The sequence below is a fragment of the Oncorhynchus mykiss genome, chromosome 5, assembly GCF_057628025.1.
Source record: "Oncorhynchus mykiss isolate SJ-2025 chromosome 5, ASM5762802v1, whole genome shotgun sequence".
Classification (NCBI taxonomy): domain Eukaryota; kingdom Metazoa; phylum Chordata; class Actinopteri; order Salmoniformes; family Salmonidae; genus Oncorhynchus; species Oncorhynchus mykiss.
This window is the reverse complement of record NC_143026.1, coordinates 22,039,443-22,065,409: the sequence shown is the minus strand read 5'-3', so window position 1 is coordinate 22,065,409 and position 25,967 is coordinate 22,039,443. Positions and strand designations below refer to the sequence as shown.

Below are 25,967 nucleotides of genomic sequence, written 5' to 3'. Positions count from 1 at the left end.
TCTGGTTTTAGACACCATCATAGCACTGAGACTGCACTTGTGAAGGTGGTAAATTACCTTTTAATAATGTCTCAGAAGCCAACTGATCTGGCATCATATTCATTTAGTACAAACGCATATTTTCAGCTGGTTGGATTACCGAAATATGGTTCCTTTCCCCCCACCTTTTGATGTTCCCAGACTCTCTATGTTAAACAAAGGCATTTCAAGAATCCTTTTGTAGAGTCAAGAGAGAGGAAAGGGAGAAAATAATTTATGGGAGGGGTCATAAACCTCACCCACAGGCCAACGTCATGACACCTCCTACTATATCCTCTACCCCATACTCCTACTATATCCTTGAATCCTATCTACCTACTATATCCACAGAACGGGTAAGTGTCCAAAGGTATCAGTCCAATTATCAGAAGTTGTACCAGGTTGTTCTCAGTCCAAGCACGTCCTTCGGGCTATGGCATGAATAATCCACTAACAATGTCACTTTGGGAATATGTGCCATCACCTCCCTCCCTCCCTCCCTCCCTCCCTCAAATCCATCTTCCCTTTCTGTTCCTGCATAGAAATAACAGATTAAATCAAATTAACTTTAAATTGTACAGGCGTAAACTATGCCTGTACAATTTCAGGTCCCAGATTACAAAAAAACATGGATTTTGTCTCACACCTCGTGTTTTACAGTATCTAAAAATAAAACATCACAGTTTTAGTGATACCACTAACTTCCTCCACATGACCTCCCTCTCTCCTATCTCCTCTCCCACATCCCCCTCCCCCTTCTTTTCTCTGTAAATGTAATAGGTTCTCAATGTGTGTGAGAACCTACCTATCACTCCCCCACCCTGCGTTGCACCAGTCCAAACCCCCATGCCAAGCCTCATACAGCTGGTCAAACGACGCATGATGGAGTCCTGATCGGAACATGCCCACTCAGCGTCAAAGAAGTTCAGGTTGTAACGAACCAGCTGAGGGAAGTAGGGGTAGATGATAACAGGGAGAGGAGAGAGGAGAAGAGAGAGAGGGAGAGAGAGGGAGAGACAGGAAAAAATCAATACCATAACAGCAATAAATAACACATCAATTTGCTTCGGGTTTTATGTCTTCACTTAATCTCTCTTTAAACAAAACAGTAGTTGTAAACAAAAACGAACTGTAATAGCTAAAACCCCATTAGCTTATAGCCTTTTATCAAATCCTACTATTTCTATTCCAGTGTTGTGTTTGTGTGTGGTGGCTGTAGGCCTGTAACTCCAGGCTTTAGATTGGCAATGGTTGATCATTCTCATATATAATAAAACAGGTCTGGCTGGGTGATGTATGGAGTTATACCCTGTCCCATGGAGGAGAGCCAGGAATGGAAATATAATTGATGAACTCCATTACTCTGGCCTGACTCTGTGTGTGTGTGTGTGTGTGTGTGCTTCTGCATGAGTGTGCTTGTGTGTGCACCTGCATGCGCTTGCCTGTGAGTGTGCACGTGCGTGTTTGTGCGCGTGTGTGTGCCCCTGACAGTCCTCCTGGGTAGTCTCAGCTCGTGGTGCTATATATAGCCAGAACCCTGAGCCAGCTAGACAAGGACAGGCTGCTACGGAGTTGACACAGTCTCTTTACCACAGCCCAGTCACTTAAAATGATGGTTCTCCCAAAGTTAGTCAAACATTTCCATACCTCAAAAGTGATCGGAGTGCATTTTAAATGCTGTGTGAGGGCATACTTTCAGTGTCTGTGTGTGTGTGTGTGTCTACGAGCATGTGTTACCTTGCAGGTCCAGAGACACCACACCCGTGCCGTTTTCCATCCCGTCGATGACCTCACACTTATATCTCCCATAATCCTCCAGTGTGAGCTCTGTGATGACCAGCGACGCATCGGTAGGAGCCGAGTCCTGTAAGTAGATGCGTCCATGGAAATGTCCGTAACTCCGCTTGTGGAAACCCATGGCAACAAACACATCCCCCTAGAACAAGATGAAGAATAATTTGTAATTGATGTCATCAGTTGGCACCAATGGATACTTCCTGGTCTCTTTTATGACAGACTATCCCCCATATTGCAATACTTTTGAACAGACCTGTAGAGTATCTGACTCTGACCAAAATTCTTGCATTATATGGATGGAAAAGGAGGTTTGATTCAAGTTTTACCCTGGTCTATTTTATGACATAGGTTATTGTAGAAACACACCTCTTTGAGGTATTCTGAGGTCAGCTTAGTCCATTTTATCCTCAGTTTGAGGTTGGTGGGCAGTGACACGTCTCTGTGGTCTGACCAATCTGATTCCAGCTTCAAGATTGCTTCGATCACGTGGACTGGGATATGTTCCGGATAGCCTCAGACAACAACATTGATGTTTACGCTGGTTCGGTGAGCGAGTTAATTAGCAAGTGTATAGGTGATTTTGTAATCACGGTGACAATTAAAACCCTCCCCAACCAGAAACTGGATTGATGGCAGCATTTGTGCAAAACTGAAAGCACGAACCACTGCTTTTAATCATGGCAAGGTGACCGGAAACATGGCAGAATACAAGCAGTGTAGCTATTCCTTCCGCAAGGCAATCAAACAAGCTAAGCATCAGTATAGAGACAAAGTAGAGTCGCAATTCAACGGATTACAAAAAGGAAACCAGCCCCGTCGAGGACACCGATGTCTTGCTCCCAGACAAACTAAACAACTTCTTTGCTCGCTTTGAGGACAATACAGTGCCACTGATATGGCCCACTACCAAAACATGCGGGCTCTCCTTCACCGCAGCCAACGTGAGAAAAAACATTTAAACTTGTTAACCCTCGCAAGGCTGCAGGCCCAGACGGCATCCCCAGCCGCGCCCTCAGAGCATGCGCAGACCAGCTGGCTGGTGTGTTTATGGACATATTCAATCAATCCCTATCCCAGTCTGTTGTTCCCATATGCTTCAAGTGGGCCACCATTGTTCCTGTTCCCAAGAAATCTAAGGTAACTGAGCTAAACGCACCATAGCACTCACTTCCGTTATCATGAAGTGCTTTGAGAGACTAGTCAAGGATCATATCACCTCCACCCTACCTGACACCCTAGACCCACTCCAATTTGCTTACAGCCCCAATAGGTCCACAGACAACGCAATCACAATCACACTGCACACTGCCCTAACCCATCTGGACAAGAGGAATACCTATGTAAGAATGCTGTTCATCAATTACAGCTCAGCATTTAACACCGTAGTACTCTCCAAACTCGTCATTAAGCTGGAGGCCCTGGGTCTCCACCCCGCCCTGTGCAACTGGGTCCTGGACTTTCTGACGGGCCGCTCCCAGGAGGTGAGGGTAGGAAACAACATCTCCACTCTGCTGATCCTCAACACTGGGGCCCCACAAGGGTGCGTTCTCAGCCCCCTCCTGTACTCCCTGTTCACCCATGACTGCGTGGCCATGCACACCTCCAACTCAATCATCAAGTTTGTAGACAACACAACAGTAATGGGCTTGATTACCAAGAATGACGAGACAGCCTACAGTGAGGAGGTGAGGGCACTCGGAGTGTGGTGTCAGGAAAATAACCTCTCACTCAATGTCAGCAAATCAAAAGAGATGATTGTGGACTTCAGGAAGGCTACTTTACTACTACTATTCAGGACTTTCAGCCTCAGGAGGCTGGAAAAAAGTGACTTGTCACTGAAAATCCTCACTAACTCTTATAGGAGCAAAATTGAGAGTATCCCTGTCGGACTGTATAATCGCCTGGTACGGCAACGGCACCACCCACAACCGCAAGACTCTCCAGAGGATGGTGCCGTCTGCACAACGCATCACCGGGGACAAACTACCTGCTCTCCAGGACACCTGCAACACCCGATGTCACAGGAAGGCCAAAAAGATCATCAAGGACAATAACCACCCGAGCCACTGCCTGTTCATCCCGCTTCCATCCAGAAGGCGAGGTCAGTACAGGTGCATCAAAGCTGGGGCCGAGAGATTGATAAACAGATTATATCGTAAGGCTATCAGATTGTTAAACAGCCACCACTAGCACTGAGAGGCGGCTGCCTACCTACAGACTTGATATCATTGGCTAATTTAAGAAATGGAACACTAGTCACTTTAATAATGCCACTTTAAGAATGTTTACATATCTCGCATTACTCATGTCATATGTATATAATGTATACTGTATCCTTCACTATCTATTCTTTACTCTCTAATACATCTTAGCCGCTCTGTCACTGCTCATCCACACATTTTATACATATATATTCTCATCCCATTCTTTTACTAGACTGTGTGTATTAGGTTTTGTTGTGGAATTTGTTAGATATTACCTGTTAGATACTGCTGCACTGTCAGATCTAGAAGCATAAGCATTTCGCTACACTCGCTATAACATCTGCTAACCATGTGTATGCGACCAATACAATTTGATTTGATTTGACAGACATGAGGAATATAAATGAGGTCATTGAGATACAGTGCCTTGCGAAAGTATTCGGCCCCCTTGAACTTTGCGACCTTTTGCCACATTTCAGGCTTCAAACATAAAGATATAAAACTGTATTTTTTTGTGAAGAATCAACAACAAGTGGGACACAATCATGAAGTGGAACGACATTTATTGGATATTTCAAACTTTTTTAACAAATCAAAAACTGAAAAATTGGGCGTGCAAAATTATTCAGCCCCCTTAAGTTAATACTTTGTAGCGCCACCTTTTGCTGCGATTACAGCTGTAAGTCGCTTGGGGTATGTCTCTATCAGTTTTGCACATCGAGAGACTGACATTTTTTCCCATTCCTCCTTGCAAAACAGCTCGAGCTCAGTGAGGTTGGATGGAGAGCATTTGTGAACAGCAGTTTTCAGTTCTTTCCACAGATTCTCGATTGGATTCAGGTCTGGACTTTGACTTGGCCATTCTAACACCTGGATATGTTTATTTTTGAACCATTCCATTGTAGATGTTGCTTTATGTTTTGGATCATTGTCTTGTTGGAAGACAAATCTCCGTCCCAGTCTCAGGTCTTTTGCAGACTCCATCAGGTTTTCTTCCAGAATGGTCCTGTATTTGGCTCCATCCATCTTCCCATCAATTTTAACCATCTTCCCTGTCCCTGCTGAAGAAAAGCAGGCCCAAACCATGATGCTGCCACCACCATGTTTGACAGTGGGGATGGTGTGTTCAGCTGTGTTGCTTTTACGCCAAACATAACGTTTTGCATTGTTGCCAAAAAGTTGAATTTTGGTTTCATCTGACCAGAGCACCTTCTTCCACATGTTTGGTGTGTCTCCCAGGTGGCTTGTGGCAAACTTTAAACAACACTTTTTATGGATATCTTTAAGAAATGGCTTTCTTCTTGCCACTCTTCCATAAAGGCCAGATTTGTGCAATATACAAAGATTGTTGTCCTATGGACAGAGTCTCCCACCTCAGCTGTAGATCTCTGCAGTTCATCCAGAGTGATCATGGGCCTCTTGGCTGCATCTCTGATCAGTCTTCTCCTTGTATGAGCTGAAAGTTTAGAGGGACGGCCAGGTCTTGGTAGATTTGCAGTGGTCTGATACTCCTTCCATTTCAATATTATCGCTTGCACAGTGCTCCTTGGGATGTTTAAAGCTTGGGAAATATTTTTGTATCCAAATCCGGCTTTAAACTTCTTCACAACAGTATCTCGGACCTGCCTGGTGTGTTCCTTGTTCTTCATGATGCTCTCTGCGCTTTTAACGGACCTCTGAGACTATCACAGTGCAGGTGCATTTATACGGAGACTTGATTACACACAGGTGGATTGTATTTATCATCATTAGTCATTTAGGTCAACATTGGATCATTCAGAGATCCTCACTGAACTTCTGGAGAGAGTTTGCTGCACTGAAAGTAAAGGGGCTGAATAATTTTGCACGCCCAATTTTTCAGTTTTTGATTTGTTAAAAAAGTTTGAAATATCCAATAATTGTTGTTCCACTTCATGATTGTGTCCCACTTGTTGTTGATTCTTCACAAAAAAATACAGTTTTATATCTTTATGTTTGAAGCCTGAAATGTGGCAAAGGTCGCAAAGTTCAAGGGGGCCGAATACTTTCGCAAGGCACTGTAACATAATAAAAATAGCATTAAAAAAACACAATAAGATCCAAATATTGATTACACAATGATTGAAGACACAGTATGCATCCCAAATTAGTCCATGGCCCAGATGGCCAAATTTCACAAATTGTTCCACTTTGGCATGGCAAAGTCTAATGACAATTGTCATTAAGGTCCATGTCTGTGGGTTATGTTTTGGTATGATAACCACTCATAGGAGGTAGCTAAATGTGGATCACTGGCATTGGTTAATTGGACCAACAGGATTGAGGATTTGCAATGTAATTTTGTATTATCAGGGAACAATCTTTGCAAAATAAGGCAATTGATGTTATTAACTTGAGGTATGAAATAACGTACAAAATAATTGGAATGTTAACGACATCTCCATGGGTCCACCTTGGGGGGTTAAGGGTCATACCTGTATGCATTTTGTGGTATATTGATGAGACAGAATGAGCAGTATTGGAATGTGCTTTATTATCACATCGTACCATAGAGGATAACTACACCAAACCTCCCACAGAACAAGGAGACCCATTGGAAAAGTTTCATAAAGTCATCATAGATTTAATGTAAAATCAATCACAACAGCCTATTTTCAAATTGGTGCCATTCATTTCAATGTGGAGGAACTGAATAGATTTTCAGGGCATAAATTAATAAATAGTTGGTGTAATAAGACTGAAATGGACTGAAAATGTGTTAGTGTGAGGAAAGTGCTAAAAGATGTCCCAGTATATGTATTTAGTAAAATATTACCAGAGCCTCTGCTAAATTACTAAAATGTAAATGTAATAATGGTAGAAATATGACAAAACGCCAAAAATAAGGTCTGAAGTTAAGACGGGCTTATAACATGACCTAGCTAGAACAGGGAGCTGGATGGATGAAGTGGCGCCCCCTGCTGGCCCACATTGGGCACTCTGCCCTCTTCTTCTTGGGTCAGGGAGCTGGCTGGATGAAGTGGCTACAGTGGGGATCGGAGCCCCTGTCCAGGGGTCGGCTCCGGCTCCCTGGGGGAATTTAACAGAACCACAGGCAGGGGCCGGGACCTCTCTCCGGTGGTCGGACACCCCTCCCTGGGTTTGTCCATCCCTCTCTGGCCGTCTCCCCCCTTTCTTCCTGGTGAAAAGAGCAGGGTGGATGTAGTGACGCCGCCTAGGGGGTCGAGGGTAGGTTGTTGGCAGTGTTCGGCCCCCCTCTCCCTGGTTAGGCCCCATCCCTCTCTGGCCCTCTGTAGGGAGCAACAGTGGCTTGCAAAAGTATTCACCCCCCTTGGCATTTTTCCTATTTTGTTGCCTTACAACCTGGAATTAAAATAGATTTTTTGGGGGGTTGTATCATTTTATTTACACAACATGCCTACCACTTTGAAGATGCAAAATATTTTTTCTTGTGAAACAAACAAGAAACTAGACAAAAAAAATGCATAACAATTCACCCCCCCCAAAGTCAATACTTTGTAGACCCACCTTTTGCAGCAATTACAGCTGCAAGTATCTTGGGGTATGTTTCCATAAGCTTGGGACATCTAGCCAATGGGATTTTTTGCCCATTCTTCAAAGCAAAACTGCTCCAGCTCGTTCAAGTTAGATGGGTTCAGCTGGTGTACAGAAATATTTAGGTCATAGTACAGCTTCTCAATTGGATTGAGGTCTGGGGTTTGACTAGGCCATTCCAAGACATTTAAATGTTTCCCCTTAAACCATTTGAGTGTTGCTTTAGCAAAATGCTTAGGATCATTGTCCTGCTGGAAGGTGAACCTCTGTCCCAGTCTCAAATCTCTGGAAGACTGAAACAGGTTTCCCTCAAGAATTTCCCTGCATTTAGCGCCATCCATCGTTCCTTAAATTCTGACCAGTTTCCCAGTCCCTGCCAATGAAAAACATCCCCGCAGAATGATGCTGCCACCACCATGCTTCACTGTGGGGATGGTGTTCTCGGGGTGATGTGAGGTGTTGGGTTTCTGCCAGACATAGCGTTTTCCTTGATGACCAAAAAGCTACATTTTAGTCTCATCTGACCAGAGTACCTTCTTCCATATGTTTGGGGAATCTCCCACATGACTTTTGGCGAACACCAAACGTGTTTGCTTATTTTTTTCTTTAAGCAATGGCTTTTTTCTGGCTATTTTTCCGTAAAGCCCAGCTCTGTGGAGTGTACGGCTTAAAGTGGTCCTATGGCCAGATACTCCAATCTCCACTGTGGAGCTTTGCAGCTCCTTCAGGGTTATCTTTGGTCTCTTTGCTGCCTCTCTGATTAATGCCCTCCTTGCCTGGTCCGTGTGTTACGGTCGGTGGCCCTCTCTTGGCAGGTTTGTTGTGGTGCCAATTTTTTCAATTTTTTTAATAATGGATTTAATAGTGCTCCGTTGGATGTTCATAGTTTTGGATATTTTTTTATAACTCAAACCTGATCTGTGCTTCTCCACAACTTCTGTGACTTCTGAAGGTGATTGGTTGCACCAGATCATTTTTAGGCGCTTCATAGCAAAGGGGGTGAATACATATGCCCGCACCACTTTTCCGTTTTAAAATTATTTATTTTTTAAACAAGTTTTTTTTTTCATTTCACTTCACCAAATATGTTTTTTACACCAAAACTATTTTGTGTATGTCCATGACATGAAATCCAAATAAAAATACATTTAAATTACATGTTGTAACACAACAAAATAGGGAAAACACCAAGGGGGATGAATACTTTTGCAAGGCACTGTAGGGGCGCCCTCTGGTGTCCCTGAGTGGAGGTGGGCGCCCCTCTCCAGGGGTCGGGCCCCCCTCCCTGGGTCAGCCTCTCTGGCTCCTCCCGCCATATCCCTGGGGAAGGGAGCTGGCTGTCCCCAGGGGTAAGCCCACCCAGTCTCTGGAACAAGAGTCTCTGAGTCAGAGCATTTTATTATTATTTATTTTTGTACATTTATTTAACTAGGCAATGACAGCCTAGGAACAGTGACCTTATTTTCAATGACAGCCTAGGAACAGTGGGTTAACTGCCTTGCTCAGAGGCAGAACATATTTTTACATTGTCAGCTCGGGGACTTGATCTTGCAACCTTTCGGTTACTAGTCCAACGCTCTACCCACTAGGCTACATTAACATTCCCTGTAAATGCACACTGGACAGGTGTAAACGAGTGTTAAAATGGCCTGTAATCACCTGTAAATGCACACTGAACAGGTGTAACAGGGGGAATATACACAGCTGTGACTATAACCGAAGATAATTCTCTTGGGAAGAAATATGGTCGGCATTTGGTTGTGAGGTATTCTAGGTCGGGTGAACAAAAGGACTTGAGTTCCTTTATGTTATCACAATCACACCATGTGTAGTTAATCATGAAACATACACCCCCACCCTTCTTCTTCCCGGCTATATGTAATAACACACAAAGTATGATCAGCACTCATACTCTTGAGATGCTTTGTGGATACGGCCCAGGTACATCAGATGCGGTCTGAATGTGGTGCTGTGGAGTTTGTGAGATGCTGGAGGAACAGAAACAGGAGTCATGGGAGTCAAACAAACCACACAGAGGCTGGTTTAAAAGTAAAGAGCCTGTATATTGTTCTGCAAAATACAAATACCTTTTAATTTCATTGCCTGTGCGGGAAAATACATGTTTATTTACGTTAGCTCCCTTCCTTCCGGTAAGAAACATTGTCTTCAAGTGGCGACAAAGGCCTGCTTCTGCTGCCTGGAGCCTTGTAGCGTCCAAACATTCACCTCAGAAAGACGTCCTGGTGTCTGACCCCTAATCTCTGAGTGCACTACCCACTGTCATGTGGTTAGTAGTGTTATAAAGTTCACATAAAGAACACAATTCAACATGGCACCCACATAAATAAATCATCCAGGGACCTTCACTCAGATACCATATTACATTATTGAGACGAAAAGTCTTTATTCTGTTGATAAAACTGATACAAAACATGATATGATTGAAGTGGATATTGCATGGAGCAGACCTATATTGATGTAATCAAATTATACAACATTCTCAGAATCCCATTCAAACTATGATAATGGGTGTAGTAAATCTGAGGTACAGGTAAATTGCAGATTTTTACATTACAGACAATTTTGATGATGAAGAAAAATAAAATAGAATGAAAACAATACTGTAGCTCTGATGAGCTAGGTGAGTAGGATAGCCTCAGGCTGTTGGTTAGTCTATAACCTATTGTGGGGCTCTGCCCTCTTGTAGTCTACTGATATCATCAATCACTATTGTATTGTATTGCAACCTGGCAACATAGAACAAAATTGACTTTCAAAGTCAGAAGTTGTGCTTCTAGGTGGGTTTCCTACGTCTTCTCAGTAATAATATCTGACATCATATAAAACTGTTTGTCGGGAGGAGAGGCAGCCGTCCACCTTCTGCTCTGTCTATACACGCTGACTCTACAGTCTTAAATCTCCCAGACCCAGATTAGGCCTATTCCTGAACTAACACACACTTCCAATGGAGATTCTACATTGAGAATGCTTTTTAATCAAGGAGTGACTTCATGTGGGTTTTGAAGCAACCCTTCCTAAAGAATGTGCTATTAGGCTAACATCAGTGGCAGGTTGAGAAGCTTTAACTAAAAATTTTCCTAAACGTTTGAGATCGATAGAAAATATGTGCACCTGCACATATCTACATAATAACCCACAATATTAAGACAAAAACAAGGTTTTATCTATATTTTAACAATGTTCACATTATTTTAAGTACATTTTCAAGAACTATAGCCATCCTCAATTTCACAGACGTGGGTTAAATATTGGGTTAATTATTTGATAGAACTAGGTAGACATATACACTACCGGTCCAAAGCTTTGGAACACCTACTCATTCAAGGGTTTTTCTTTATTTGCACTATTTTCTACATTGTAGAATAATAGTGAAGACGTCAAAACTATGAAATAGCATATATGGAATCATGTAGTAACTAAAAAAGTGCAAAACAAATTAAAATATATTTTAGATTTTATATTCTTCAAAGTAGCCACCCTTTGCCTTGATGACAGCTTTTCACACGCTTGGCATTCTCTCAACCAGTTTCACCTGGAATGCTTTTCCAACAGTCTTGAAGGAGTTCCCACATATGCTGATCATTTGTTACCTGCTTTTCCTTCACTCTGAGGTCCGACTCATCCCAAACCATCTCAATTTGGTTGAGGTTAAGGGATTGTGGAGGTCAGGTCATCTAATGCAGCACTCCATCACTCTCCTTCTTGGTCAAAAAGCCCTTACACAGCCTGGAGGTGTGTTTTGGGTCATTGTCCTGTTGAAAAACAAATAATAGTCCCACTAAGCAAATCAGATGGGATGGCGTATCGCTGCAGAATGCTGTGGTAGCCATGCTGGTTAAGTGTGCCTTGAATTCCAAATAAATCACAGACAGTGTCACCAGCAAAGCACCCCCACACCATAACACCTCCTCCATGCTGGTGGGAAATACTCATGCGGAGATCGTCTGTTCACCCACACTGCATCTCACAAAGACATGGCGGTTGGAACCAAACATCTTCAATTTGAACTCCAGACCAAAGGACAAATTTCCACCGGTCTAATGTCCGTTGCTTGTATTTCTTGGCCCAAGCAAGTCTCTTCTTATTTTTGGTGTCCTTTAGTAGCGTTTTCTTTGCAGTAATTTGACCATGAAGGTCTGATTCACACAGTCTCCTCTGAACAGTTGGTGTTGAGATGTGTCTGTTACTTGATCTCTGTGAAGCATTTATATGGGCTGCAGAGTCTGGTAACTCTAATGAACTTGTCCTCTGCAGCAAAGGTAACTCTGGGTCTTCCTTTCCTGTGGCGGTCCTTATGAGAGTCAGTTTCATCATAGCGCTGGATGGTTTTTGCGACTGTACTTGAAGAAACTTTCAAAGTTATTGAAATGTTCCTTATTGACTGACCTTCATGTCTTAAAGTAATGATGGACTGTCATTTCTCTTTGCTTATTTGAGCTGTTCTTGCCATAATATGGACTTGGTTGTTGACCTAATAGGGCTATCTTCTGTATACCACCCCTACCTTGTCAAAACACAACTGATTGGCTCAAACACATTAAGAAGGAAATTCCACAAATTAACTTTTACCAAGGCACATCTGTTAACTGAAATGCATTCCAGGTGACTACCTCATAAAGCTGGTTGAGAGGGTGGCTATTTGAAGAATCTCAAATATAAAATCGATTTTGATTTGTTTAACACTTTTTTGGTTACTACATGATTCCATGTGTTATTTCATACTGTTGATTTTCTAAATATTTTCAGAATACTATAAAGAGAAACCACTTGTTTGTGCAGCAAAGATTTGACTTCCCATTTTATAATAATATGGCTTTGGGAGTTCTGTTTTAACTCACACCACCTCCTCCCTGTGGCTTTGTCTATCTGGCTGGTAAAACAGTCTCTCTTTCTCTCCATCTGAATGAGTAGCACTGTAGTGTATATGACTCAGATAGTATTTGTTAGCATATGGCTCTTAAAAAGTATTCTGAGTTGAACTACAATTCCTAGGCGCCTTCATTTCAAGTGAGACATTGTAGTTGTCCAGGGTTCCAGCTGTATAATTAGAATATTAGAATGACTTCTTGATCGATCAATCACTATTATTCTATAGTTCCAGCTTTGTGCAACCTGTTGCATAATGGCTTTCACCCTCTCCTTCTTCCCTCTCCCCCTATCGTTGTCCTTTTTCTGTCTCCTTCTATCGTTCTCTTCCTTTCTCCATCAGTCTTTCCCTCCCTTCTCTGTCTATCTCTCGATCCCTTTCATTTTCTCTCTCTGTCTGCCAAATCCTCCCTTGTTCTTCATTTATATATACACATAAATATGTTGAACCGGCAACATGAATGGGTTGTAGTGAACACTCACTCTGTCTGCTAGTCAGCCAGCTGCAGATTGGGACATCAGAGCCTAGGTAGCGAGTGAGCACGCACGCACACGCGCGCACACACGCACACGCGCGCACGCACACACACACACACACACACACACACACAAACACACACACACACACACACACACACACACACACACACACACACACACACACACACACACACACACACACACACACACACACACACCCTGATGTGTCCACTCACAGTGCCTGTCCTTGTGTCTCCTAGTATATTAGTGACTCACCAGTATCTTATCCATACAGAGTGCCAGACTTCTTCAACCTGTGTTAGTTAGTTTACATATAGTGTACATATTAATTTACTGATTCCCTCTCTCTCCCACAAATACACAACACAGGCAACAGACCTCCCACACTGACTCCTCCACACCATATCCACCCTCACTCCTGTATAATATCACTGGTTGTCTCAAATCACTCCCTATTTCCCCATAGTTAGTGCACTACGTGGGCAATAGGGTTCCATTTCAGACCCAGTCTGTCACTGTTATATTCCCTCCACACTCCTGTATATAATGTCCCTGTTATAGTGGAACACTCTCACTCTGCACAAGAAGAATATAGGGCAAATCTGAAATCGCACCCTATTCCCTATAAAGTGCACTACTTTTGGCAAGAGCACTATGTAGGGAAAAGGGTGCCATTTTGGACACAAGCTTAATAATAGTCATAATAACACTAAACGTAACTCTACACAAGCCCCTCCCCCTCTGTGAATAAGAGGCATGCCTTATCATGTAGCCCAGCATTTTGATAGGCGCATTCGTTTGAGGGACGGGCTGTGGCGCTCCTGATTGGACATCGGGTGTAGCAGGAAGTTGTCATTTCCGCGGTGATCCTCGCGATCACTGCCATCGTATGAGCTGCCACAGCTGGATAGGCTGTCGCCAGGAGACAGCCCTGCCTCCGCCGGGCCCTGATTTGTTGGGTAGCCATGGGACACACCCCCCATCCCTCCGTTGACAAATCCGATGCCTCGATCTCTGGGCGGGGAGGTGGGCTCTGACTTGATGTAGAGGTTCTGATGGACATTCTGGAGGTTAAGGTTGGAGTTCTGACAAATGTTTCTGACAGAGGAGAGGAGAGATAGTGATTACAAAAGAGGAGAAGGAAACAGACAGACAGACAGACACGCACACACACACACACACACACACAATTACCCCATGTGTCCCAGTGCTGAGTGCTGTATATTCTGTAGCGGTTGTTGCTGCCAGCCTGTTACTGATCCCAGGTGGAGAGATCCTGATCTGTTACCAAACCCTGACAGGTCACCCAGAGAGTACTCTACAGAGGAAGGAATAGAGAGGGGGGAGACAACAAAAGTTACACATCTTGGGCAAATCTGAAATGAATTCTTCCTATTCGCTATAAGAGTGTTACTTTTGGTCAGAGATGGAGCTGAGGTCACTGTCCAGAAGAGATTAGATTAGATTAGTTTATTAGTCACATGCAAAGGGTTGCAGAGGTAATTGCAGGGTACAGTGAAACTCTAATGTCCCTGAGGGAATGTCCATAGGAGGAGCAGCAAGGGAGGAAGTGAGAAGTGAATGAAACAATAATACAAATAATAACACATATTTACAGAAGACGGAGTGGTAGAAGACGGAGTGGTAGAAGACGGAGTGGTAGAAGACGGAGTCGTAGAAGACGGAGTGGTAGAAGACGGAGTGGTAGAAGACGGAGTGGTAGAAGACGGAGTCGTAGAAGACGGAGTGGTAGAAGACGGAGTGGTAGAAGACGGAGTCGTAGAAGACGGAGTGGTAGAAGACGGAGTGGTAGAAGACGGAGTGGTAGAAGACGGAGTGGTAGAAGACGGAGAGGTAGAAGACGGAGAGGTAGAAGACGGAGAGGTAGAAGACGGAGAGGTAGAAGACGGAGAGGTAGAAGACGGAGTGGTAGAAGACGGAGTGGTAGAAGACGGAGAGGTAGAAGACGGAGTGGTAGAAGACGGAGTGGTAGAAGACGGAGTCGTAGAAGACGGAGTGGTAGAAGACGGAATGCCTACCTGTGTCATATGAGGTGGAGAGGGCAGAGGGGTACCCTACCATACCCTGCCCAGGCAGAGTAGGTGTTGCTATGGAGACCGCGGGGGTAGCCAATGTCTGGGCAGACTGGGAGTGGTTTATTCTCTGGTTCTGAAACAACAAAATAATAAACTAACATTAGTACACTTGTGGCTAGAAGGATTTGGGTCTATGGTCATTCTAGACATAAACAGATATTCAGCATAGCAACTCCACGTTGTCCATCTGTGTGATGTCACACTACTTACCAGCATCATGTCAAAATCCTCACACTGGCAGCATGAAAAACAATACAACTCATATTAGAGTACGGAGGGGGTTGGAGTCAGAGGAACTGTGTAGGAGTCAGAGGAACTGTGTAGGAGTCAGAGGAACTGTGTAGGAGTCAGAGGAACTGTGTAGGAGTCAGAGGAACTGTGTAGGAGTCAGAGGGACTGTGTAGGAGTCAGAGGAACTGTGTAGGAGTCAGAGGAACTGTGTAGGAGTCAGAGGAACTGTGTAGGAGTCAGAGGGACTGTGTAAGAGTCAGGAAGGTTCTAACTGTCTCAGGGGAGATGGAGAAAGAGGAGCTAGACAGAGATGGGGGGAGGAGCTAGACAGATGGAGGGAGGAGATAGACAGAGATGGAGAAAGAGGAGATAGACAGAGATGGAGGGAGGAGATAGACAGAAATTGAGGGAGGAGATCACTCACGATGGAGGGCATGTTGTTCTTGTTGCCAGGGGGTAGCAGCGTGCGGAGGTCCGGCTTGCGGTTGCCAATCAGGGTCATGGAGTTCATCGGGGGCGAAGTCTTGGCCTGAATCATCGGGGGTGAAGTGTTGGCCATGCCTCCTGGAGATAACAGCCCCGGTGAGGTACGGTGGTTACCATAGTTACCACTACCTAGGAGACGGATAGACAGGAGAATACTGGATGTTTTTCTTGTTTAACCTGGGAGGACAAATTGAAACTCTAATCATAATAGGCCTAATATAATATACAGTACCAGTCAAAAGTTTTAGAACACCTACTCATTCAAGGGTTTTTCTTTATTTTTACTATTTTCTACATTCTAGAATAATAGTGAAGACATCACAACTATGAAATAACACATATGGAATCATGTAGTAACCAAATCAAAATATATTTTATATTTGAGATTCTTTAAAGTAGCCACCCTTTGCCATATGTGTTATTTCATAGTTTTGATGTCTTCACTATTATTCTAGAATGTAGAAAATAGTAAAAATAAAGAAAAACCCTTGAATGAGTAGGTGTTCTAAAACGTTTGACTGGTACTGTACATTACCAATGCATCAGACATTAGAAAAGACAGCATATAAAGTAAATAGCATAGTTAACTCACCAGCGTTGGAGACGGTGTTAGACAGCTCTGAACCCATCATCCCTCCTGAGTTTCCAGCACTGGGGGGTTGGTGTGTGTGTTGGGGTCCAGGCGACATGCTGTTCCTCTGCAGGCCAGAGTGTGTTTGGCAAAGAGGCAGAAGACTGTGGTTATACAAGGATCCCCCCACCCCGGGGTGAGAATATAGTAGTCCACTGTTGTTTTGGCCCTGGATGGAGCCAGCCATGTCGTAGTTAGGCGGGGGGAGAGCCTGCTGGACAGAGACAGACACCAGGGTTAGCAAGGCAAATGGAGTAGTGGAACAGGCATGAGTGGATACACACACAGGTCCAGTTGTACTTACACAGAGTCTCTGTCTGCTGATCAGGAGGTCAATGTCTTCATTGATTTTGCGGTATTTGTCCTCTGACTCGGGGCTCTGACCAGCAGAGTCGTCTGCCTCGATGTCGGGACTGTCACAACCATTTAGACCCTTCTTACGCAGAGTCTGAGAGAGACATACCCAGAGAGAGACAGAGAGAGAGCGACAGACACAGAGAGAGAGACAGACACAGAGAGAGAGAGACAGACACAGAGAGAGAGAGAGACAGACACAGAGAGAGAGAGACAGACACACAGAGAGGGAGATAGACACACAGAGAGATAGACAGACACAGAGAGAGAGAGAGACAGACACAGAGAGAGAGAGACAGACACATAGAGAGAGAGACAGACACAGAGAGAGAGAGACAGACACAGAGAGAGAGACAGACACAGAGAGAGAGACAGACACAGAGAGAGAGACAGACAGAGAGAGAGAGAGACAGACACACAGGGAGAGAGACAGACACACAGGGAGAGAGACAGACACACAGGGAGAGAGATAGACAGAGAGAGAGAGACAGACACACAGAGAGAGAGAGACAGACACAGAGAGAGAGAGACAGGCACAGAGAGAGAGACAGACAGAGAGAGAGAGAGAGAGAGAGAGAGAGAGAGAGAGAGAGAGAGAGACACACAGAGAGCATAGTCAGTGAATAAAGCACAACAGTTATTCTAAAGGCCTCATGGGCATGGCAGACCACTGAAAAGCTGCAGTCTTCTTTTCAACCACCAAGTGGCGCTATTTAGAGCAGAAAAAACATCCTCAAAAGACCACCTGGCAGATAGATACTCTAATTGAACACCAGTATGAGAGGGGAGAGGGTAGACAAAGTGACAGAGAAAGAATGTATTGTAAATAGAGAGAGAGAGGGTGGTAGACATAGATTTAGAGAGATGAGAGCAGAAAAGAGGGGGGAGTGAAAGAGGGGGTGTAGAATGGAGAGGAGAGTAGGCCTCTAATCACTGCTGATATTGTCCATAGAGCTGTGATGCTTTCCCCAAGTGTGTGTGTGCACGCATCTTCAGACGATGTATATGTAATGTATGCAGTTTGGCTCAACTCTGTCCTGTCTCAGCACTTTACCGCCTATCACTAGACCACTACAGCTCACACACACACACACACACACACACACACACACACACACACACACACACACACACACACACACACACACAGCTATGCCACTCATCTCAGCCATGCCCACCTGTCACTGGCCGACACAGCGAGGGGGGAGTGGCCGAGCCCAGGTTTAGCAGCCCTGTGTCTGAAGGATGTCCATAGAAGGCAATTTTTTTTTACCTCTCTGGCACCCAGAGCACCCCTAGTTTCCAGTCCTCACCCACCATCCCTCTCACCCCCACTACCCCTTCTCTCTCTCGCCCACTCCCTCCCCTCCACACCTCTATCTCCACCCCACAACCTCCATGTCCATTGCTGACAAAACACATATCAGCAACACAACAACAAAATGACAGTAGACATGAAAGGAAGACCGTGAAGAACTCTTACACTTTATTTCAGAACACATGACTCTCCATACCCTGGTTCTACACAGCTCAACAAAGAGCCCTGGCCTACACAGCCCTAGAGCCCTGGCCTACACAGCTATACACAGAGCCCTGGCCTACACAGCCCTAGAGCCCTGGCCTACACAGCACTACACAGAGCCCTGGCCTACACAGCCCTAGAGCCCTGGCATACACAGCTCTACACAGAGCCCTGGCCTACAGAGCCCTGGCCTACACAGCCCTAAACAGAGCCCTGGTGTACACAGAGCCTTGGTCTACACTGCCCTAAACAGAGCCCTGGCCTACACAGCCCTAGACAGAGCCCTGGCCTACACAGCCCTACACAGAGCCCTGGCCTACACCGCCCTAGAGCCCTGGCCTTCACAGCTCTACACAGAGCCCTGGCCTACACAGTTCTACACAGAGCCCTGGCCTACACAGCCCTAGAGCCCTGGCTCTACACAGATCTACACAGCTCTACACAGAGCCCTGGCCTACACAGCCCTAGAGCCCTGGCCTACACAGCTCTACACGGAGCCCTGGCCTACACAGCCCTAGAGCCCTGGCCTACACAGCTCTACACAGAACCCTGGCCTACACAGCCCTACACGGAGCCCTGGCCGACACAGTCCTAAACAGAGCCCTGGCCTACACAGCTCTTCACATAGCCCTGGCCTACACAGCCCTAAACAGAGCCCTGGCCTACACAGCCCTAAACAGAGCCCTGGCCTACACAGCCCTACACAGAGGTGTGTGTGTTGTGAGAGGTGTGTTGGTGTGTGTGTGTGTGTGTGTGTGTGTGTGTGTGTGTGGTGAGAGGTGAAGACAGCAACTGGTTGAGTGGGCAGCTGACTGAAGGTGCTCAGAGGAGAACACAACTGATAGAAAGAGGGAGAGAGAAAGAGAGAGAAAAGGAAAGAGAAAGGGGAGTGAAGGAGAGAGAGGAGAGGGAAGGAATGAGAAAGAGACAGAAAGAATGAGAGAGAAAGATGGAGAGAAAGAATTAGATAGAGACAAAGGAAGGCACAAAATAAGAGAGGATATGTCACGAGAGAAAGGAAGACAAAATAAGAGAGAAAGCACTGAATCCCCATATCTCCATTCCAAGCCACCCTCAACTGTCTACAATCGCTCTCTCATTTTTCTCTTCTACTCCTTGTTGTTCTTCCTCCCCTATGGGTGGTCTGGTCTCCTAACCACTTCCACATCAATTACAGAGTGTGTATGTGTGGGTTGACTTTACAAGAGCACAGAGTGCGAGGCACCTCTCCATATGCCAAGGAACATGACATGCACCTCTTACATCTCACCTCTCCTGTCCTAACAGGCGTACATTTCGACTACACACGCACACACAGTATGTAGTCATGTGGCGAAAAATAATGAAATCAATTCCAGTGGTGATGCATGGTCATAAACTACATGGACAAAAGTATGTGAACACCCTTTCAAATGAGTGGATTCAGCTATTTCAGCCTCACCTGTTGCTGATAGGTGTATAAAATTGAGCACACAGCCATGCAATCTTCATAGACAAACACTGGCAGTAGGATGGCCCATACTGAGGAACTCAGTGACTTTCAACATGGCACCGTTATAGGATGCCACCTTTCTAACAAGTGAGTTCATCAAATTTCTGCCCTGCTAGAGCTGCCCTGGTCAACTCTAAGGGCTGTTATTGTGAAGTGGAAACAGCTTAGCCACGAAGTGGTAGGCCTCACAAGCTCACAGAACGGTACCACATGCTGAAACACGTAGCGCATAAAATTTGTCTGTCCTTGGTTGCAACACTCACTACCGAGTTCAAAACTGCCTATATAAACAAAGTCATTACAATAACTGTTCGTGGGGAGCTTCATGAAATGAGTTTCCATGGCAGAGCAGCCGCACACAAGCCTAACATCACCATGCGCAATGCCAACGTTGGCTGGAGTGGTGTAAAGCTCGCCGCCATTGGACTCTGGAGCAGTGGAAATGCGTTCTCTGGAGTGATGAATCACGCTTCACAATCTGGCAGGCCGAAGGACAAATCTGTGTTTGGCGGATGCCAGGAAAACACTACCTGCCCCAATGCATAGTGCCAACTGTAAAGGTTGGTGGAAGAGGAATAATGGTCTGGGGCTGTTTTTCATGGTTCGGGCCCCTTAGTTCCAGTGAAGGGAAATCTTAACACTACAGCATACAATGACATTCTAGATGATTCTGTTTGTATTTGTATTTATTAAGGATCTCCATTAGCTCCCGGGGTCCAGCAACATTAAGCCAGGTATATACATTTAAAAATATAACACAACATTACATTTCAAAACCCTTTACCCAATACATTTAGTGTGTTCCCTCAACCCACTACTCCACTATCATGTACTTACAACACAACTGTTCTTCCAACTTTGTGGCAACAGTTTGGGGAAGGCCCTTTCCTGTTTCAGCATGACAATGCCACTATGCACAAAGCGAGGTCCATACAGAAATGGTTTGTCGAGATTGGTGCGAAGTACAGAGAGATCCTTGATGAAAACCTGCTCCAGAGCGCTCAGGACCTCAGACTGGGACAAAGGTCCACCTTCCAACAGGACAACCACCCTATGTACACAGCTAGGACAATGCAGGAGTGGCTTTGGGACAAACCTCTGAATGTCCTTGAGTGGCCCAGCCAGAGCCCGGACATCTCTGGAGACCTGAAAATAGTTGTGCAGCGACGCTCCCCATCCAACAAGATGGAGCTGGAGAGGATCTGAAGAGAAGAATGGGAGAAACTTCCCAAATCCAGGTGTGCCAAGCTTGTAGCGTCATACCCAAGAAGACTTGAGTTTGTAATCGCTGTCAAAGGTGCTTCAAAAAAGTACTAAGTAAAGGGTTTGAATACTTACAGTTGAAGTCGGAAGTTAACATACACTTAGGTTGGCGTCATTAAAACTTGTTTTTTCAACCACTCCACAAATGTCTTGTTAACAAACTATAGTTTTGGCAAGTCGGTTAGGACATCTACTTTGTGCATGACACAAGTCATTTTTCCAACAATTGTTTACAGACAGATTATTTCACTTATAATTCACTGTATCACAATTCCAGTGGGTCAGAAGTTTACATACACTAAGATGACTGCCTTTAAACAGCTTGGAAATTTCATTCCTCATGTCATGTCTTTAGAAGCTTCTGATAGGCTAATTGACATCATTTGAGTCAATTGGAGGTGTACCTGTGGATGTATTTCAAGGCCTACTTTCAAACTCAGTGCCTCTTTGCTTGACATCATGGGAAAATCAAAAGAAATCAGGTCTGGTTCATCCTTGGGAGCAACTTCCAAACACCTGAAGGTACCACGTTCATCTGTACAAACAATAGTACGCAAGTATAAACACCATGGGACCACACAGCCATCATACTGCTCAGGAAGGAGACCGGTTCCGTCTCCTAGAGATGAACGTACTTTGGTGCGAAAAGTGCAACTCAATCGCAAAACAACAGCAAAGGACCTTGTGAAGATGCTGGAGGAAACAGGTACAAAAGTATCTATATCCACAGTAAAACAAGTCCAATATCGACATAACCTGAAAGTCCGCTCAGCAAGGAAGAGGCCACTGCTCCAAAACCGCCATTAAAAAATGCCAGACTACGGTTTGCAACTGCACATGGGGACAAAGATCAGACTTTTTGGAGAAATGTCCTCTGGTCTGATGAAACAAAATAGAACTGTTTGGCCATAATGACCATCGTTATGTTTGGAGGAAAAAGGGGGAGGCTTGCAAGCTGACAAACACCATCCCAACCGTGAAGCACAGGGGTGGCAGCATCATGTTGTGGGGGTGCTTTCCTGCAGGAGGGACTGGTGCACTTCACAAAGTAAATGACATCATGAGGAAGGAAAATTATGTGGATATATTGAAGCAACATCTCAAGACATCAGTCAGGAAGTTAAAGCTTGGTCGCAAATGGGTCTTCCCATTTGACCCCAAGCATACTTCCAAATTTGTGGCAAAATGGCTTAAGGACAACAAAGTCAAGGTATTGGAGTGGCCATCACAAAGCCCTGACATCAATCTTATAGAAAATTGTGGGCAGAACTGAAAAAGCATGTGCGAGCAAGGAGGCCTACAAATCTGACTCAGTTACACCAGCTCTGTCAGGAGGAATGGGCCAAAATTCACCCAACTTATTGTGGGAAGCTTGTGGAAGGCTACCTGAAATGTTTGACCCAAGTTAAACAATTTAAAGGCAATGCTACCAAATACTAATTGTGTGTATGTAAACTTTTGACCCACTGGGAATGTGATGAAAGAAATAAAAGCTGAAATAAATCATTTGCTCTACTATTATCTGACATTTCACATTTTTTAAATAAAGTTGTGATCCTAACTGACCTAAGACAGGAAATGTTTACTTGGAATAAATGCGAGTAATTGTGAAAAACTGAGTTTAAATGTATTTGGCTAAGATATATGTAAATATGTTACATTATTTATATGTTTTTTAATACAAAATATATAAAAACCTGTTTTTGCTTTGTCATTATGGGGTATTGTGTGTTGATTGAGGAGGGAAAAAAACAGTGTAATCCATTTTAGAATAAGGCTGTAACGTAACAAAATGTGGAAAATGTCAAGGGGTCTGAATGCTTTTCGAATGCACTGTACATGCCAATATCTTCGCCACACACCCCTCCCATGTTTCTTGTCTGAACATTTAAAATGATATTCAAGACACGTTATCTTCAGACATATTATAGATGCTTTTCACTGACAGCAACAACTCAATAATCAGCTAGGTCTCTGACCATGCGCGGTGCCCAAATTGCAGGCTTCCCAACTAGGCATATAGGCCTACACGTTTGTGATTTAAAACAAACCACAGCTTTAAAAAAAAGTTAATGATGCTCTGTGGTGAAGTATTTCAAATGATTTGAATTGTTTCTGTATAGACTGGAGTAATTAGGCCTATATAATTTTGGCAAATTTGATTAAATTTACTTTAGGCTGCAGTGACTACTGTTCTGTCATGTCCTATGTTGAGGCAACTCAACACATTAGGAATTGAATGTTATTGTTCGCCTGCAAATACTTCATTACAAAAGTATTTCGCCTCCCAGTCAGTCCACACACACACACACACACACACACACACATAGGCACACACACTCATATGCACATCCCCCAAAGGCTATTCTTAGCAGCAGCCTTCTATTTTTAGCCTGCTGCCGGTTTCCAAACTTTGATCAGGGAGAGATTGGTTCCACAAAGAGAGCTGGAGTTCCACTGGGCCTGTGTGTGTGTTCTAATTGATGAGCCTTACTGAGAGCTTCAGCTGTTTTCAATCTACAACACAGACACACACCACAGAATGGAGTGAAATAGGGTTAGTAAAAGAGGGGTGAGGAATGCAGGAGTTCTTAGTTATAAATAGCCATTATCCTGGGCCTCCTGCACCAAATACAGAACACACACACACCTCATTATGGAAAGAAAACAACCCAGACAAAGGAGTCTCTTCTATTCCATTCCTGTAAAGAAGATAGTTCAACGGTTCACAGGGTTTGACAGCTAGGTCATCTTTGACCATGTTTATCAACACAGAGACAGGGACTGTGTGTGATGCTGAAATATATACAGGTACACATCTGTCGTTCTGCCCCTGAACAAGGCAGTTAACCCACTGTTCCCCGGTAGGCTGTCATTGCCTAGTTAAATAAAGGTTCAAAAAAATAAAAAATAGAGTGAGAGATAGAAAGGCTTGTATGTGAGAGAGGAGAAGGAAATTGACAGAGGAGGAAAAGACCCATCATCATTGATCTGTCTTCCAGAAGACACCTACACACTAGAGGTCAGCAAGGAAAGAGGAGAAGAGAGGACATTTGTTGAGAGGGATTAGGAAGAGCATATTGAGATTATAGTAATGAGTGATAGGATTACAGTAGATTAACATAGATTATATGCTGCTGCTGGCTGACTGACCAAAAAGTGGGACAGGTGGAGAGGGACATCAGCTATCAGGCCAAAACCACCCCCTTATGGACCTCTGACATACAGTATTGACCACCAGACTCATTTTAAATGTGGAATTTTTGAGCTGTGCTTGATTGATTTAGTTTGCCTGGTTTACAATGGAACCAATGAAATATTCCCAATACTGGGCTGCATATCTTACTTTCCCCATTCCCACACAGAAACATCCCCATCAGCCTCTGCACTCTATCAAACGCAGCCTGTTTTCCCACTACTCCCAATGGGAGGCTCATGGCCTGTGTTGGAACACACACCTTTCACTGGAAGACCATAACCACTGTCCTCCATGCCGCTACAGATTCCCGTCAGCGATCCAGAGACTAAATCCAACGCACCTGTCCTTTGAACTCTGATCCCTAACCCCTGACCCCTAACCTCGGTCACATGGACCACGGTTGGAGAGAAACGTTGAGGACGTTGGACATGTGTGTGTGAGGAGACACCAGACTTGTTCTCCTAACACCATTGCATAACTCCAGGCTGGCCTCCCTGATCTCTGAGTCCTTAGCCAAACACACACACACATGTATTACACTAGCTGTCTTACACTAGCTGTTCATTCAACCAACTGAGTGTCTACTGCTTTTTAATCAGATTTCCACCAGTGAAACCATGTTGGTGAACTAGTCTGCAATAGTGTGTTGGACTCACTTCCACGATGTCGGAGTTAGTCCTGCTCTCGTGAGGTTCGTTGTACTCTGTGTATTTGAGCAGGACCTTGTCCATGTCAGTGCTGGCATACTGGAACAATTTATTGGTGCTGTTGAAGATGATGAGGGCGATCTCACAGTCACACAGAACACTCAGCTCATACGCCTTCTTCATCAGGCCAAACTTCCGCTTGGTGAATGTCACCTGGAGAGGGAGAGAGAGAGGGTGAGGGAGAGAGGGAGAGGAAGAGAGAGAGAGGAAAAGAGAGGGAGAGGAGAGAGAGGGGGAGAGAGGTGAGAGAGAGAGAGAGAGAGAGGGTGAGGGAGAGAGGGAGGAAGAGAGAGAGGGGAAAAGAGGGAGAGAGAGAGCGAGAGAGAGCGGAAAAGAGAGGGAGAGAGAGAGAGAGAGCGAGAGGGGGGAAGAGAGAGAGAGAGGGGGAGAGAGAGAGGGTAAGAGAGAGAGAGAGTGAGTGAGAGCGAGAGCGAGAGCGAGAGAGAGAGAGAGAGAGAGAGAGAGAGAGAGGGAGAGAGAGAGAAGAGAGAGAGAGAGGGGAAGAGAGAGAGAGAGAGCGAGAGAGAGAGAGAGAGAAGAGAGGGAGAGTTTACAGTGTATACTGTAAGTGAACTGTTGAATGTACGTATGTTGGCCTGCGTGTTGAAAATAGACTATATTGAAAATCCAGTAAGTATGTAAGGTAAGGTATGTATGTATCTATTTATGTAAGGTATGTATGCACATATGTAAGGTAGGTACGTATGTATGTACGGTATGTAAGTACATATGTAAGGTATGTATGTACGTTTGTAAGGTCGGTACGTATGTATGTATGTATATACATATGTAAAGTATGTATGTATGTATGTAAGTGTGTATGGTATGTATGTTTGTATGTATGTGTGTATGTATGTAGGTTAAGTGTGCTCTTGCACTCTGATGTTGCCTTCTAAACCACCCCTGAGGGGAATACTTAAACTGAGAGACAAACAGACAGACTGACAGTCATGTTAACATTTAAATAGAATCTAATTATGGAGGCTGGTGCCCTTGGCCATTACTGCTTAACTTGAGACTGACTGTAAGTCACTATCACATTAGG

The 25,967-nt window shown here is 44.5% G+C and overlaps 1 protein-coding gene and 1 pseudogene across 6 annotated transcripts in view; both read right to left on the bottom strand.

Moving 5' to 3' along the window:
* Positions 1-819: 819 nt before the first annotated feature.
* Positions 820-8,869, bottom strand: LOC110522823 (hyaluronan and proteoglycan link protein 1-like; annotated as a pseudogene).
* Positions 8,870-12,741: 3,872 nt separating this feature from the next.
* Positions 12,742-25,967, bottom strand: part of LOC110523415 (myocyte-specific enhancer factor 2C) — a 29,564-nt gene continuing 16,338 nt past the window's right edge. For 3 of the 6 annotated variants that reach the window (XM_090234174.1, XM_090234173.1, XM_090234172.1), the window contains 7 exons: positions 24,872-25,075; positions 16,690-16,833; positions 16,347-16,596; positions 15,693-15,883; positions 14,981-15,110; positions 14,136-14,259; positions 12,742-14,039 (listed from right to left, as the gene is read on the bottom strand). In XM_090234174.1, coding sequence (XP_090090300.1) covers positions 13,706-14,039; positions 14,136-14,259; positions 14,981-15,110; positions 15,693-15,883; positions 16,347-16,596; positions 16,690-16,833; positions 24,872-25,075 — 1,377 coding nt within the window. In that variant the 3' untranslated portion in view covers positions 12,742-13,705. Of the gene's footprint in view, positions 14,040-14,135; positions 14,260-14,980; positions 15,111-15,692; positions 15,884-16,346; positions 16,834-24,871; positions 25,076-25,967 lie in introns of all 6 variants that reach the window. The other 3 variants (XM_090234171.1, XM_090234170.1, XM_090234169.1) reach the window with 2 other exon arrangements.